The 17,807-nt window shown below is 36.4% G+C and overlaps 3 protein-coding genes across 3 annotated transcripts in view; 2 read left to right on the top strand and 1 right to left on the bottom strand.

Annotated features, from left to right (window-relative positions):
* LOC311081534 (NACHT, LRR and PYD domains-containing protein 3-like) overlaps window positions 1-17,807 on the top strand; it is a 161,951-nt gene that overhangs the window by 97,269 nt on the left and 46,875 nt on the right. The gene's annotated exons all lie outside the window — the stretch shown is intronic.
* Window positions 4,422-6,833, bottom strand: LOC311081558 (uncharacterized protein). The gene is made up of 5 exons (XM_084112113.1): window positions 6,714-6,833; window positions 5,290-5,414; window positions 4,990-5,168; window positions 4,849-4,879; window positions 4,422-4,759 (listed from the first exon to the last, which is right to left on the bottom strand). The coding sequence occupies exons 1-5, from the start codon at window positions 6,824-6,826 to the stop codon at window positions 4,536-4,538; spliced, it is 672 nt and encodes a 223-aa protein (XP_083968239.1). The 5' UTR covers window positions 6,827-6,833; the 3' UTR covers window positions 4,422-4,535.
* On the top strand, window positions 12,488-14,080 carry LOC311081552 (baculoviral IAP repeat-containing protein 2-like). Its single transcript, XM_084112104.1, has one exon. It carries the CDS (start codon window positions 12,659-12,661, stop codon window positions 14,027-14,029), a length of 1,371 nt encoding a protein of 456 aa, XP_083968230.1. The 5' UTR covers window positions 12,488-12,658; the 3' UTR covers window positions 14,030-14,080.

Below are 17,807 nucleotides of genomic sequence, written 5' to 3'. Positions count from 1 at the left end.
ACAGCTCGCGCTGAAAAGCGACGCAGTGCCAAACGCTGCTCCTCCTGCATGGACTCGACCACCGCAGCGGCATCTTGATGTGAGTGATCATATATTTTAATCACAATTTATGGTTAGGCTAAAGTTAATCCTCTGGGGTCGACAAACGCGGCAGCGCATTTTGCTGGATTTTTTCACATAGCGGCAAAATATGAAAATGCCTATAGAGAGCGCGCGCTATTGACATCAACTCGATAAAACTCATCAGATGCATGTACTTTACGTCGTCTTGCGACCCTGTGAGTCACTCTCCATTTTAGAGAGTCTGACAGCGGGTCTTAGGTGCACGCCCCCTCCCGCTCACGGTTCGTCCCCTCTATCTCCGCTGGGCTCTGCCCACTTTTCTAGCATTTTTCAAATATTGCCAGTGGGTGGAGTCAGGCTCTGACCAGGGGTTTAGTTACCCTTTAAAGGGGTCATGACATGGTTTTTTCTTTTCTTTTATTATGTTCCCTTAGGTGCAATTATAGTATTACTATAGTTTTTTGGGCAAAAAACGTTTAAAATGTAGTGATTTATGACCTTTTCCCACCCTGTTTCTCATGCTCTGATTCAAACAGTCTGTTTTGGGGGTGTTTCCCCTTTAAGAGTTCAGTGTTAACACCCACTGTTATGATTGGATAACGTCAGTGCCTATGCATCAACTGTTAACGCCCCCTTGTCAAAACGTGCAGATTTTGCGGAGCTGTGTTTACCGTTACCATAGTAACGGGTGATGCGTGCGAGGGTTAGGGTGTTGATGTTTGAGTCGGAATCAGAGGAAATTAACCCATCAACACAACCAAGAATGCATCAGCCCGTCCACATAGAAAGTGTGAAACTATTTTGTCAGTTTGACAGCCGACATCTTTTAATAGCCTACGGGGCATGAACATGACTGTCATGAAGGCTAAACTAAGTAAAAATACGGTGATTATTCATAATGAATAAAACTCAATTAACGTTTTAAAAAAGTTTTAAGTTTTAAATAGCCTACATTACTTACAGTTTGCGTCATCGTTGTTGAGCCCAGAATAGTCCACACGGCCTTATCTTCTACAAATGTTTTTTTTCAGCATCATACTGCGATTGTTCTCAACTGTCACTCATCCTTGAAATGTGGAGAACATACGCTTAGATTAACACTGCCGTCAGGGCCGGCTCTAGGTTATTTGGTGCCCAAGGCGAGAGTGCAACCCCCCCCCCCCCAACTCCACAGTTATTCCATAGTTATTCATTTTTTATTTTAAATGTTCACACAACAACTCTTTACAAGCAACAACCTGAAGGATACAGTAGAAAACAATAGAGAAGCATTAAGATCAACACTTTCCAATGTCATTCAAAACTTAACTCGTCTTGGGTGTTCTTTTCATCATAAAAGATTATATATATGATCATTTATAACAGGGGTGGGGAACCTTTTTCCTATCCAGGGCCATTTACAATTTTTTAACATTCTTTAAGGGCCATTGTAATGAGCAGGGGCGTTTCTAGGTTTTAAAAACATCAGGGGCTGAGCCCGAAACATCAGGGGCTGGGTAACAAGATAACATGATTCGATACAGAGAATAATGTATATTTTAGGCCTATATGCAGGGGGGCAGACTGGTTAAAAAATTCAGTCCTGGCACTGTAGCCACACCAGCCCATATTACCACACAGACACACACAGTCAAAGGTGAGGTAGTTAGGTGATCCACACTATAAAATGGAAATGCAAAATGTTTCTGCTTATTGTTGACAATACACAATCACATATTCCAAACAGGAATGGCCTTAAATGAGAAATCTTTCAAGGATTATTTTGCATAGATGTAAACTTTTTAGCATTAAAGATTGGTTTCAGCAACTTGTTTCTTTCTTGAGTTAATCAATGTTTTTGGCACTATTAAATCAGTTCAATTAAATTTCAATTGTTCACTCATAAAGACAGTCACTCACTTGTCACCATTACTGGCTTAATGATGCAAGTTGTGCAAACACAGACAAGCGGAGTGATAGAAACTGTGAAAAGGCTGATGCTGGTGAAATATTCGAACACATTCGACTTGACTCGAGGACCTTATATATATATATAGGCTACATATCAGAGTTAAATAGGAATACATTGTAATAATGTTAATCAAGCAGACTAAATCACACGACTGCGCAGCAATATTTAAGCTCATTATACAAAGGAAATAATACAGATCTAGACAAATTGGGTTGCTTATAGTTAAAATAATTTTTTTAGTCGGCCACACATTCCACTTGCTGTCGGACACTCATTCCACTTGCACTTTTAGTCGGCCACTCATTCCACTTGAGTAGTTGATATCAGACACCTCCTGTCAAAAAATGATTGATTGACAGGTGTCACGCCCCTTCCGGTGACAGGTACCCGTCCCTTTTGGCATAGGATCAAAGGGATCAAAGAAGATGAGATGAGATCAAAGAGATCAAAGGGGTTTTGAAGTCTTTTGACAGCTAGTATTGACCTATTGACCCTCCTAACCCTTGATCATGTAGTTATTGACAGCTAGTTTGGGGTTTTGAAGTCTTTTGATGCCTTTTGATATTGACAGAAAGTGTTTTAATAATTACATCATGGCTATGACAGCTAGTTTGATGCCTTTTGATATTGACAGAAGGTTTTGAAGACACAGTGATTAAATAATTATGTCATGGTATCTGACAGAAAGTCTGATTGTTTGAAGCCTTTTGAACATGACAGTTAGTGTGTGTGTTTTTGAAGACACAGTTATAATAATTATGTCATGACAGCTAGTTTTGGGTTTTGATGCCTTTTGAAGCCTTTTGAACATGACAGTTAGTCTGTGTGTTTTGGAAGTTGGTATCACACAAGATCCTCCCTACATATTCCTTAGCTTATCCGGGCTGTAATGTGAAACTGATAAGGATAAACTGTGGAAGTTTATCTCACACACAAATGTTGAAAAGCCATTCAGTTCTTTTAAAACAATATAAATGAAATGTTTATAAAAAAGCTTACTAAAACCTCACACCAAAAAGTTTAAATAAAATAAGAGTCACAAAAAAAATTACAATGAGTCTCTCAAAGCACCGTCTCAAAACATAGGGAGCGCGCGCATCTGTGTGTGTGTGTGTGTGTGTGTGTGTGTGTGTGTGTGTGTGTGTGTTGAGATCAGAGGAGATGTGACCATCTGTGTGTGTCACGGGATTTCCCCCTGACATCTGAAACACAGACGCTGTGATTAAACAAGTCATACAAAACATTCTATCCTTTAAAATAATGATCGTGCTTATTTAACTAAGGTTGAAAAAACTGTGTAAGTTTATCTCACACTGTATGTGTGTGTGTGTGTGTGTCAAAGCAGGACTAGAGGCACGCGCATCTGTGTGTGTGTGTGTGTGTGTCAGAGAGTCACACAAATTCAGCGATCAGGATATCAGGTGCTGAGTTTATTTATAAGAAGTATAATCTTAAAAGTTTAAATGATATATTTTAAAAACAAAAGACTGTTTAAATAAAATCTTTAAAGTTTGAATACATACGCATCTTCTATTTACCTTTTAGAAGATTACTGTAATGATTTTGTTTAAATTGAACCTAAGGCTTAATTGTTATTAAACAATGTCTGTTCAAAAACTTTAGATGGATGAAAAACTGCACTTAGTCGTCTTAAATCTCATTTATATGAAAAGATTCAATCAACATTGTTTTTGTCCATGCGGGGTTTCAATTTTTATGGCTTTCCATAGCCATGATGATTTTTGTACCGTAACTGCATATTCTATCCCGTACACCTAAACACGACCATCACAGAAAACTACATTTGTACATTTTCAAAAATGAAATAAATAAATAATTTAATAAAATGTAAACAAAGTTTTAGCTAAATAAATATATAAATAAAAACACCTTACATTTCCAGAGAGGTGAAGTAGTTCTTTATGCAACAATCCAAAAAGAAAATAGTTTAAGTTGTCATAATCAAAACAGCTCCAGATCCTTCAGAGATACACTACAGTGTGAAATAAATGTTCCAGACCCTCACAGAGACGAGAGGACGACAGATCAGATGAGTCTCGGGGGGACAATGTCACAGTAAATCTAGTCTGCGTTCCAGTGTACATCCAGAGTTTATACTAAATTCATTTAAAAGCATAACCTTAAAAGTTTAAAATTAAAAGACTGTTTAAATTAGACATTTATATATGTCAATAAAAGTTAAAGTTATTAAAATCATATCTTCTATTTATCTTTTAGAAGACTTATGTATGATGTAAATGATTTTGCTTAAATTTAACCTAAGGTATAATTGCTACTAAACAATGTCTGTTCAAAAAATTTAGATGGTTGAAAAACTGTACTTAGGCATCTTAGATCTTAGATCATAGATCTTTTGTCCATACAGTATGCTGTTAAAGTTTGTCACAATGTTTTTAAGAAATCCGAGGACTCTACGTTGCTCTTATTTAGACTAAGTTGTATCATTTGGAAAATCACCACACAATTATATTTTCATCTGTGGGTGGCTGAAGGATTTCCTTCAGGATTTTATGAGTCTCTGAGATGATGTGTTTAAATTATGTGTCGTCTCAATCTGCCAGGTCTCATGTTCTCTATTGATCGGGTCAGTCTCATCATTGATGATAAACAGTTCAGTGTAGATCTTGTTTAGAGAGACCGTCTGTGGTGCACTTCCCTCCAAAGTCCTCTCAGCGTCACGCAGCATTCTTGATTTCATCTCATTCCTTACATTCGGAAGAATTTCTAAAAATCAGGACAAAGTTGGATAGTCATATTATTAACAGGAGCATCACACTTGAGAATGCACAGTGTTCTACAACAAGAGATCTTACCATGTTCGTTTACCAAGGTAGAGTGAGACACCTGAAAAAAAAAAAATAGAAAAAAAAATACTCATACATAAATATATATATATAACATACATAAATCATTTCTTAACTACGCAACTGTTTCTTAAATTATCAGACACTCACCGCACTGATGCTAACATCACCATATATTGTCTTTTCTACCATGATTGGAGCAAATATTGACCCACCATTCTTCTGGTCAATTGTGAAGTTAAGCTGATTAGGGATCTGAATTAATGGCTGTCCGAACGATGTAGTATTATTATGCTGTTGATTTGTCATGTTTCCAGAATGTGCACCATCTGTTAAAAAAATTAACAATTAAATACACAACCAAAACCATGTAAACATTATAGTAAAGTTTATTGAAGATTGAGAAACATATTGAACTACTAACAAAGTAAATTATAAATCTTTTCCTACGTTTGATATTCTTTTTTCTGATTTTTTTCACTATGGACTTGATCCTTTTTAATGCTGTTTTCTCTCCATATTTATTATGTAGTTCCTCTACTGTGTCTTCCAACCTCCCTGTTGTTCTTCTCCAGCTGTGTTAACCAAAGACAAACAGTTAGAAGAATAAAATGTATGTACAATAGCAAAAATAATGTTGGTCATTAGTTGTTAGGGTTAGATACACCTGCAGAAGCATTCATACACCTGTTCACCTTTTTTCATTTAGCATACACCAGAGTTCAAAAGCCGAATGATTACGTGGTCAAAATTTCTCTAACATAAGAGTTAAAAAATGTACACGAGTCACGACGCATTGCATTATGCACCTGACCTGCCGGCTGATGAAGTATTTATTACATCAAGAAAACATGAATACAACACACTGCACTTGGATGAATACATTTATTAGATTTATTTAATAATATTACCAGTTCCATATGATCTTTATTAAAAAATAAGACAATAAATGATTTTATTTTTTAAATTTGACTGCATTCTCGTCCATTTCTAAATGTTTACTTTTTGATTTATAACAGACTGATGGGAAAAAACATTATTTTGCTATTACTTTTTTAAAATTTGTTTTATTATTATTCAACAATTTTATATAAACATTTAACTTTTAAAATAAAGGATTTACAACAATCTATCACCATCTTCTGTTATATTTGGCCTCCATGCTCATCTATTTACAGTATATGATATTGGTGAAGGGGGTCCACATGAAAATTTTTCAGGGGACCCCGAATTCTCTAGCTACGGCCCTGTTCACATGAGCCGCTGAGAGCGAGTTCCAGCTGATAATGGTCATAAAGTGTGAGATAAGGTGCAAGTAGCTAAACTCAACATTTCATATTTGACAGCTGTTTTGAGAAATGTTAAACAACAACAAAAATAATCAGGCAAACTAATCAACTTTTTTCTAATTTCACCATTTTGAACTTAAAATAGGCCTATATAATACATGTGATTTAATGTGAGAGGAGAAGAAACAAATAACAGCCATTTTCATCATATTAGGCATAAGATTAATAATGAATGTGTACATATTGTGAATTAATTTAATAAACATTTACCTAACATCCATAGCCTTCAGTAAATTAAGGCTAGACAAGAACAACAAAGTTCCTTTTTAACTCTGCCCCCTGCTCTAGTTAGAACTTTGGAGCGCTTAAAAGTGTGGGGCTCAAAAATAAGTGTCATTTGGAACTCTTTTATCAAAAAATATGTTGATAATGATTAGTTATGCCAAATGATAGTTTGGCATGCATGGGATTGTGTGTCCATATGCTAGTGAGAGAGAAATACATTCTACAATGATATAAAATATATCTTCATTAAATGCTGATTTTGTCTATTCTTTAATCCACACATAAAATAGGTTTTTATACCTGCTCAAGTACTTCTTGATGAGTTTCTTCTGTATTAAACATCGAATCTTCTCAGTCAGATCGTCGCAAGATCTCAGGAATCCTCTCACACTGCTCGTGTTCACACGCTCCATCGCTGCACTTGTGTGTGTGTGTGTGTGTGTGACTCGGAACGATTCAAACTTCCATAAAGCTGGGGTTGCCAGGTCCCAGAAATATTTCCAGCCCAATGACAACTCAAAACCCGCCCAAATGGAATAAAAACTAGCCCAATTTTCCCATGTCCAATCAGATTAGACAACGGCTGGATTATTAACTTCCGTCTTCAGCATCTGATGATTCCCGATATTATAGTTACTTTATTCCTTTATGACGTTTTTCGGTTCAGCATTTAATATCAAATTAGAGGTTATGGTTTTATTGTTTTACACTTTTCAAGCGATTTCTGTTTGCTTTAAACAAGCGACTTTTTATTTTAATTTTTAGACTTGATAGAGTATTTTATATTTTGGAGGCTTTTTTGTTAAAGACCCTATCCTTAAACGTACGCTGTGTAGGAATTTCTCCCATCTAGCGGTGAAATTCTATTTTGCATTTTAACGAATAGTGCTCTCTAGCGCCTCGCTTTTTCAAATGCGTGTTGCAACTGCGGTAGCCGTTATGTGTCAAGAATCTATGACAACATGTCTTCCAATAGCACTTCATCGAGGTTTACCTGTACATGTTTTACTGTTATGCTGCCTATATAATGATTTACACAAACAAGCAATGAAAAAAAAGCTTGTAATTTAGACCGTAACTTTGACTTACCTGTCGAGAAGAAAGTAGGCACCTTCAGCGTCCTTTTCAAAGTCTTTCTCCTTCATTAGCTCTTTCCACCTGGGAAAAGCTATCCCGATATTTATTTACATCCCGATAAATTAAATTTTTGCTTTTTGGCGATGAGGATTCCTTCTCCTGCATAACTATGATCCAACATTATATTGTCCCGTGCAGTGCAGCCTTTTCAAATTTGCCGGGGAGTATCAACGCCTCCCATATGGTCTAGCGGTTAGGATTCCTGGTTTTCACCCGGTATGGGAAAAAAAAAATTTATATTGCCAACAAAATTCAAGTTATTCAAGTTCATCAATAATCATTTTTAGTTATTCATAGTCTTAGAGGCTTACACAAACTGCAGAAACAAGCAGAAGATATGTAAAAACTCATAAATGCTGATTCAGTACTGAATCATTTTCACAAATACAATTATATTGAATTCAAAAAATTTCACTATGGAATATTTACTTTATCATAATTTCAATTTAGTATGTCATCATTTAAACTTTTCATCTCATAATTATGACGCATAGTCATAATTTTAATTTCAAATTTTTAAGTCATAATTTCGACTTTTTAAGTCATAATTATTACTTAATTCAGATTTACAATTTTTGTCAATTACGCCTTTTTAATGTAATACTTAAAACGTTTTTAAGTCATAATTTGGTAACACTATTTTGATGGTTCTTTTGAACGAGCTGTTGACTATAGTGTTGCACCTGTTAGTAGAGAGTTAATGGACTGGTAGGGTTAGAATAAGTTGAGATATAGTTGAGTTACTTATAGTCAGTAGAATACCTGTTGGGGAGCATCACAATAAAGAGTTAGCAGATATTAAGCATAGTCTATTTTCAGTTGTTTAAATGACAAGATACAATTTCTTCAACCGAGTGAATCTAGGCCTTCAGAAGTCATGCAATAAAGCATCACAATAAAGAGTTAGCAGATATTAAGCATAGTCTATTTTCAGGGGTCAACGGTTTAGGTCAGTTGGCGAAAACCCTACATGTGTAAGGAAGTTTTCCAGATTTTCCCCCATAATCAAATACTGTATTACACTTTTCAAAGGATAATCTAGCTTTAAAGTTAGAATAAAAAGTTAAAAACCAAACATATCTTCATACCTGTTGTGTTCTGACACAAGGTTATTTTTTGCTTATTTCTACAAATATCAACCTGATAAATATGGACTACCCAATACGTCTGACACAACATTTTTAAGAAAAAACATTGCTTTAAAATACTACTAAACCATGATAACAGATGATTTTTTTTTACAGTCCTACAGTTTTTGACAGTCCTAGAAGGCATGTTGATTACTAAGTTTCAGGCATAGTGCAACCACGCAATGTTCGAGAAATCTAATATAATCGGTGTAATCTTTGCGAGGTCTCACTCACAACGCACAACTTTGTGTTGGGTGATCCAGGCATACCTTTACTAAAATAAAATATTATGGAAGTCATTGTACTGTACTGTAATTTTAAAATGTAATTATACCATATTTTATTTATTAATATTATGCCTTCATGTTGATTTAAAGTTTTTGTTTGTTATTAACTAATACCTGCATCTTTTAACACTTCAACATCCAGCACAAAATTAAAGAGATGTTTGAGCTAAGGATGTCCTCTGACCCCAAATAAATTGATAGTGGAATGTTCACAATCTACAATATACAGTTAGATATTCTCCTACTTAGTATCTTTGGGTGTATATTTGGGTGTATTTTTACACGACAGCATACTTTGCCACACCATAGTGATGCAAAGTTCCGCACCCTATGGACTAACTTTAAAACATAATCTTTAAGATTCAAAAGACCAAATCACTAAGAAAAGAGGATTGAAAAGAGCCGTTTCCAAATGATGGTTTTATTACTTCACTAGATTTAGTCATCTTGTTCAGATGACACTGTTTCACATTTTGTATGTTGGACTGTATGTGTTTTAGGTGAAGACGTTTCTTTGAGAGCCGTCAACATTCGCTGTTTATAGAAATAAATGACGATTAAGAATTTAAGTGATAGTCTTTCTGTTTGACTAAATTGATACTTCATTTAGTGCTACTTTCCCTCTATCAAATCACACAAAGTGCATGCTATTTTACACTTAAACTATTGCACTGAGAGAGGCATATTCATTAAAGCTTGAGGCTGTTAAACAAAGTTCCACACTTTGGTAAAACCTGCTGATAAAATTGCACAAAAGTAAATTCTAGAGGTCCACTGGGTTAAAAGTAAATGAGCGATATAAAACAAATACAGAAAAGCCACTATAGTGATCAGTTTTAGCTTTTGAATGTCTGTAATTGATCTTGTTTTTGTACAGTTTGCAAAAAGTCTCAGAGCGTGGTCAAACATGTTCATATAGGAATGTATGAAAAACATGAACAAATATTGCATAAAGAGAATTAAATGACGGTCCTTCTACATGAGAGTGTTTAAGACTAAACAAATCATATTTATTTTAGAACATCTTTCTGCTATGTCTACGAAACATCGACGTGAAAGATGAGTATTACACTTCAAACTCGTCTAACTATTACACTTATTTTCTTATGATTACACAGTTATTTTGTGTATGTCGCTAAACAACAGTTAAGCTAATGAATCACAGTTGATACGTGAAAGGAGGGTTGATTCATTTTATTATGTCCCCACCAATACTTTGAGTTTTAGGCATTTGTCTTTTAGGCCCGATCCAGAAAACAGACATTGTGTTTTATGTCTTAATAATTGTTCTTATTTTTATGATCTTCTTTTTATTCGGCATAATTCCGAATGTTTTAACATATCGTAAATTTCAATGGTTAGATAAATCATCTAACTATTATATGTGAAACAAGCTCAGTCGCATTAGAGTTGGATTCTTGTTTATATTGAACATTGTTATTGAAGCGCATGTTTAACAGCGCTATTATTCTCGGCCTCATCAAAGTTTTCACCGACCAAATATTAACGCGTAACATTTATTTGTATTTCTTCTGAAACACCCTGTTTTGAAATTGTTTAACAATTTTTTAACATCACTAGCGTAACACTTATCGTATTGCCGGGTGTGATTGTAATGTTTTCTTTACACCTTCCCCCGGATATCTGTTTCCTACAGTTACTGTAGCTGTAGTGTTAGTGAACCCTAGGTCTTCTCTTTGTTCATATACGACAGTATTCACATGAATTGGCTTGATTTAATTAAATGATGGTTTAAACCATCATCTTCATGTGAGACATTTACATTATATTATTATTATACCGTCCTAGTTTTTTAAATAGCGCTAAAATGTATATTTAATATTTTAACCCTTTATGCGGATATAGAATTCCGCACAAGGTTCTCTGTTCTCTGGTTCTATGTTTTTAAAAATACGGCGAAACAAAGACAAGGACCCTCAAAATCTGTGCATACAACAAAACACACATGTAGGTGTACGATGATTTATCAGAAAATTACTTTTGTTTGAAGAAAAACTTAAATCAGCTGGTGCTTGATAACTGTTGAAGTTATTAAACACAGTAATGATGTGTTTAATGCGATATTGATTTTAATTTTAACTTAATGCGCTAAAGGTCTATGAACTTTAATATCTTCATAGTCGGTAAAATTAACTTAAAGCCAACTGAATACAGTGTTTAATCAGATTTTGTAACTGGATTGAGTAAAAATAATAAACTTCTCTCTGGTGGCATATGCATAACTTCTCCATGACGCTACTTCTGTTGCATCGTGACTATAATTTACATAGTTATTTATGGCTTTCCTGATGACGACACCCCTATACAACCCCTCCAGTGGGGCGAGGGGCGGACCCCAATCGCCATCCTGATAAATATTTCAGGACATCGCACGCTCTAGCTCTACTTCTAGCTCTACTAGCCTCGGACTGCTGTGCTACTGCATCATCTCATTGATCAAAAGGACTGTCAAAGCCCGCTTCAACATTTGCCTGAACCTGATGAAAACTACGCTCCTGACCCAAAAACACAAACTTCCGAGCATTAACGCACAAAACTATTCGAAAAGTTGAAAAAATGGCGACGCAAAACCTGATGGAGAACAAGTATCATCCAGCATGTGAGTGCGCCACGGGCAAAGAGTGTCCTTTAAGAGCTACGCTAGACTCTATGTTTAAAGATCATTTTAGAGGCCAGATGGTTGGCTTGATGCACAGGATCATCGATGCTGCGTGTGGTATGAAAAACGATTGTGCACAGGATACCAAACGTGTGACAAATCTCAAAAATGAAATGGATGTCGTAAGAGGCCTGACAAAGTCATGGACTGATGTAACGCCCATGTTTTTTAACGGCAAAGAGCCGAACGGCGAAATCCTCAGAAAAGTTCTGGATGTGCTGCGTGCATGTAGTGACGAATTCGAAATCACCGAGATACTCGCTATTTGCAACGGATCTCTGTGTGTCACTGGTGTCAAAAAATGCAAAAACTGACGTTGGTGAATTAGTTGAAAATCTGGTCAACTACATCCTAGAGCAAGACATGATAGCCTGCAGAGATTTTCTATTCTGGTTAGATCATCTGTAAATGTCATTATTGTTTTACTTTATGTACTGCCGATCTATCATTTTCTTCACTACTTCAATGTTGAAAGTATAATGTTGAAATAAAAAATTCTGAATGAAAAAATGTCTGAGCTCATAATAATAGTATTATAATAGTATAAATAATAATATTTAGAATAATAATATTTAGAATAATTAAAAATACTACATGATTTAAAAGATTAAATATTTCAATATTTGATTTCTGCATTTAAATGACTGTATTCCCGAGGTGGCAACCATTTCCAAGATGTGAATACCTGAAATTGTGTGGTGATTTTTAAATTTTTGAAATTGTGGTGTTGAACAAAATTTGATTTTGTTCTTAGCATCGGTTCCTCCATCATAGAGGGTATTTAATAAGTTTAATAAGATTATGTGTTATGTCATGGACGACTAGACACTAGTCATGGGATGTCCAGCAGAGAGAAGGGCTTGAGTGGACACGCCCTGTGGTCACATTTTTACCCGCCACCGCAAACCTCTCACTCTGCCTTTTCCCCCGCTTCGCAACGTAGCCATCCTACAGCTTTCCGCCTGTGCGACAACCATAACATCGACCACCACGGCATCCATTTCAGGCCAAATGGAGGAGCAGGTGGGTTACTTAAACACGGCATTCAGCAACCTGGCCCTCTCCAGTCCTATGTCTCACCAGCGACCTCCGACTTGTCACAATCCTGGCATGTGTCGGGAACTGGAACGCCTTGACACCTTTCAGAATTGGCCTCTTGCTACATTAACTCCAGCCGAGCTTGCCAAAAGCGGTTTCTACTACCTTGGCCAGGGCGACAGAGTGGCTTGCTTCAGTTGTGGAGGCCAGCTTAGCAACTGGGAACCGGGAGATCGGGCAGTATCAGAGCACCAGAGGCATTACCCCAACTGCCGCTTCGTTCGAGGTGACCGTGCAGATAATGTACCTTTATCTGGTGGCGGCCTTTCCAATGGATTGGCAATGCAACAGTGTGAAGAAAGGTTGCTCACATTTGTCAACTGGCCCTCAAGAATAACTGTTCGACCAGACCAATTGGCTAAGGCTGGTTTTTACTATGTTGGTCGTAATGATGACGTGAAGTGCTTTTGTTGTGATGGTGGACTCAGATGTTGGGAGCCTGGTGATGATCCATGGAGAGAACATGCTAAGTGGTTTCCAAGATGTGAATACCTGTTGCAAGAAAAGGGCCAAGAGTTTGTTCATCAGATTCAAGCAAGATTTCCAAGACTATTTGAACAGCTATTGACTAATGGAGACAGCGACTCAAGAGAATTTGTTGATCCACCTGTTGTACACCTGGGTCCTGGAGAAGACCGTTCAGAAGATGCAGTGATGATGAACAATCCTGTGGTGAAGCAAACCGTTCAAAGCAAAATCCTCGCAAGTGGAGAAAATTACGAAACCGTTCAAGAGTTGGTGTCTGATTTACTAAGTGCAGAAGATGAGAAGAGAGAGGAGGAGCGAGAAAGTAAGTTTCTTACTTTTCTTAAGAAACATCATCTTGCCATGTCACAGCAACTAAAAAGTGTGCAGAGCTTAATGGACCTTCTTCTAGAGGAGAACGTCATCTCGCAGAAAGAGTATGGCATTATTCGTAACTGCACTACAGTCAAGCAGCAGACAGGGCAGCTCATTGAGTTAGTCCTGTCAAAAGGAAATGCAGCAGCAGAAGTCTTCTGCAACTGGATCAAGAAGAATGATGTCTGCCTGCTGAGAGAACTGATGGCCCAGACCAATGAAGCTGCATCACCGAGTCAAGATCTTTCAGACTTGTCTATGGAGAAACAGTTAAGAAGACTTCAAGAGGAGCGCACATGCAAAGTTTGCATGGATAAGGAAGTGAACATTGTCTTCATCCCCTGTGGTCACCTAGTTGTGTGCAAAGAATGTGCATCTTCTCTGCGCAAGTGCCCCATATGTAGAGGCTTGGTCAAAGGCGCTGTCCGTACTTTCCTATCATAAAGTTTTCCTATCATTTGGATTTGCAAATTTAACTTGATGAATAAAAACAATGTAACCAAAAAAAAAAGAAAAAAAAAAAGATACAACTTAGTCTAAATAAGAGCAACGTAGAGTCCTCGGATTTCTTAAAAACATTGTGACAAACTTTAACAACATACTGTATGGACAAAAGATCTAAGATGCCTAAGTACAGTTTTTCAACCATCTAAATTTTTTGAACAGACATTGTTTAGTAGAAATTATACCTTAGGTTAAATTTAAGCAAAATCATTTACATCATACATAAGTCTTCTAAAAGATAAATAGAAGATATGATTTTAATAACTTTAACTTTTATTGACATATATAAATGTCTAATTTAAACAGTCTTTTAATTTTAAACTTTTAAGGTTATGCTTTTAAATGAATTTAGTATAAACTCTGGATGTACACTGGAACGCAGACTAGATTTACTGTGACATTGTCCCCCCGAGACTCATCTGGTCTGTAAGTCCTCTCGTCTCTGTGAGGGTCTGGAACATTTATTTCACACTGTAGTGTATCTCTGAAGGATCTGGAGCTGTTTTGATTATGACAACTTAAACTATTTTCTTTTTGGATTGTTGCATAAAGAACTACTTCACCTCTCTGGAAATGTAAGGTGTTTTTATTTATATATTTATTTAGCTAAAACTTTGTTTACATTTTATTAAATTATTTATTTATTTCATTTTTGAAAATGTACAAATGTAGTTTTCTGTGATGGTCGTGTTTAGGTGTACGGGATAGAATATGCAGTTACGGTACAAAAATCATCATGGCTATGGAAAGCCATAAAAATTGAAACTCCAGCATGGACAAAAAAAAAATGCTGATTTAAGACGACTAAATACAGTTTTTCAACCATCTAAAGTTTTTGAACAGACATTGTCTCACATTACAACAATTATAATTTATGGTCACCGTTAGACAAAATCATTTATATCATACATAAGTCTTCTAAGAAGATAAATAGAAGATATGAATGTATTCAAACTTTAAAGATTTTTTAAAGAAAGAAAGTTAAGAACTTTACACTTCAGACTAAAACAATCTTTCATTTTAAAAGATCACATTTACGATTATGCTTTGAAATAAATTTAGTATGAACAAAACTTTGGCGTTAGCAGACTAACATTACAGTTACACAGTTTCTAAATGTTTTCATTGTTGCTCTCTCTCTCTCTGAAGATAGGCCTATGTGGTCATTTTCTCACAGATACAACTTAAGGAATTATTAAACATTTCACAGGTGTGAGATGACTTTTGTGACTCTCTAAAAATGTATGGTGTTTTTATTTATATATATTTATTTAGCTAAAACTTTGTTTACATTTTATTTAATTATTTATTTATTTATTTCATTTTTGAAAATGTAGGTTTCTGTGATGGTCGTGTTTAGGTGTACGGGATAGAATATGCAGTTAGGGTACAAAAATCATTATGGCTATGAAAAGCCATCAAAATTGAAACCCCGCATGGACAAAAACAATGCTGATTGAATCTTTTCATATAAATGAGATTTAAGATGACTAAGTGCAGTTTTTCATCCATCTAAAGTTTTTGAACAGACATTGTTTAATAACAATTAAGCCTTAGGTTCAATTTAAACAAAATCATTACAGTAATCTTCTAAAAGGTAAATAGAAGATGCGTATGTATTCAAACTTTAAAGATTTTATTTAAACATTCTTTTGTTTTTAAAATATATCATTTAAACTTTTAAGATTATACTTCTTATAAATAAACTCAGCACCTGATATCCTGATCGCTGAATTTGTGTGACTCTCTGACACACACACACACACACACACACACAGATGGTCACATCTCCTCTGTTGTCTGATCTCCACACACACATTGTTTAATCACAGTGTCTGAACAGCACGTTTCAGATGTCAGAGGGGAATCCCGTGACACACACACACACACACAAACAGATGGTCACATCTCCTCTAATGTCTGATCTCCACGCACATACACACACGCTTTGAGAGACTCATTGCAATTTTTTATGACTCTTATTTTATTTAAACTTTTTGGTGTGAGGTTTTAGTAAGCTTTTTTATAAACATTTCATTTATATTGTTTTAAAAGAACTGAATGGCTTTTCAACATTTGTGTGTGAGATAAACTTCCACAGTTTATCCTTATCAGTTTCACATTACAGCCCGGATAAGCTAAGGAATATGTAGGGAGGATCTTGTGTGATACCAGCTTCAAAAACACATGCAACACACTAACTGTCATGTTCAAAAGGCATCAATAGGCTTCAAACAATCAGACTTTCTGTCAGATACCATAACGTATTGTTTAATCACAGCGTCTTCAAAACCTTCTGTCCATATCAAAAGGCATCAAACTAGCTGTCATAGCCATGATGTAATTATTATTAAAACACTTTCTGTCCATATCAAAAGGCATCAAAAGACTTCAAAATCATACTAACTGTCAACCTGTCAATCAAAAATCAAAACTAGCTGTCAAAAAGACTTCAAAAGCCCTTTGATCTCCTTTGATCTCATCTCATCTTCTTTGATCCCTTTGATCCTATGCCAAAAGGGGCGGGTACCTGTCACCGGAAGGGGCGGGGCACCTGTCAATCAATCATTTTTTGACAGGAGGTGTCTGATATCAACTACTCACTTGCACTTTTAGTCGGCCACTCATTCCACTTTAATACACACATGACAAAACGAAAGTAAAAGCAGCAGCCCCTCGTGGACGACTACCACACACACGCACACACAGTAAAGTCCATGCCTGGTCCTCCGCTGTCTACGTTCCGATCCTTTTATGCGCCCCGAAGCTGATCAGTGAGAAACTTGGGGGGGGGGACTTTTACCCCATTATTTAAAGCGCTAAAACCAGCTGTCAGATGTTTTCGCGCCACTCCCGGTTGCTGAGCAACGCGCGTGAGTTTGACAGCTGTCAGAGTGACTCAGTCGTTTTTTAGGATTGTATAATCTAGTAAAAGAAATGGACAAATACAAGCAGTGTGTGGACAGTGCACAGTAAAAGTGTACAGCGTGTGCGCAGCTTTCATAATACGATACATACATTTAATTATCTTTTTTTTTTTTTTTTTTATTCTGCAATTTTGCGCCCCGTCCAGCAGATGGCACCCCAGGCGGCCGCCTGTGTCGCCTGTTGGCAAAGCCGGCCCTGACTGCCGTGACTAGGACGTCCGTGAAAAATAAACTGCCTCCATCTTCCCCTGACGTCTGGATCTTTCAGCAGCGTATATTATTCAAACATGTTGTTTGTCCACAGCCAGGAACAGCACATCTTCTTGTAAACAGACCCACTCGCAGCACGTCGACTGAACACATGTGAAGCGCGTGACAGATGCGATGATGAAATGAGGCGTAGTTATCTTGTGCTTGAAGCGTAGTTGTCTACGCTGGAGGCGGTCATATGCAAACGACTGGTACGTCACTTCGTACCGTGACGTCACTTCATACCATGGATCCAGAACGAGCTGTATTTAGAGCTTGATTAAATAAATGCTTCGTTTACAATGGGGAGGACGTCTTAAGCTATGAAACTTGCAGGACGTTTTAATGGTACAAAGACCTCTTATATACCAAAAGATCAAGGCAAATTTGGTTTCTCATGTCATGACCCCTTTAAGCATGTTGTGTGTTTTAGACGGCAACTACATATATGATCCTAAATAGTGATTTGGATGAACTGAATGTGTCGTTTTTCAAAATTGACGGCTTTGATTACGTTGTGTTTGTATCATCTGATACTATGA

The sequence above is a fragment of the Abramis brama genome, assembly GCF_963993115.1.
Source record: "Abramis brama genome assembly, chromosome: 4".
Classification (NCBI taxonomy): domain Eukaryota; kingdom Metazoa; phylum Chordata; class Actinopteri; order Cypriniformes; family Leuciscidae; genus Abramis; species Abramis brama.
The sequence above is the reverse complement of the archived record's forward strand: the minus strand, read 5'-3'. Positions and strand labels throughout refer to the sequence as shown.

Excerpts from the sequence above, each read along its gene's own strand:
- LOC311081558 (XM_084112113.1), bottom strand. The coding sequence starts at position 6,826 with ATGGAGCGTGTGAACACGAGCAGTGTGAGAGGATTCCTGAGATCTTGC. Across the intron at positions 5,415-6,713 it reads ATCAAGAAGTACTTGAGCAG|CTGGAGAAGAACAACAGGGA; the intron begins GTATAAAAACCT and ends TGGTTAACACAG. Across the intron at positions 4,760-4,848 it reads TACCTTGGTAAACGAACATG|AAATTCTTCCGAATGTAAGG; the intron begins GTAAGATCTCTT and ends CCTGATTTTTAG.
- LOC311081552 (XM_084112104.1), top strand. The coding sequence starts at position 12,659 with ATGGAGGAGCAGGTGGGTTACTTAAACACGGCATTCAGCAACCTGGCC.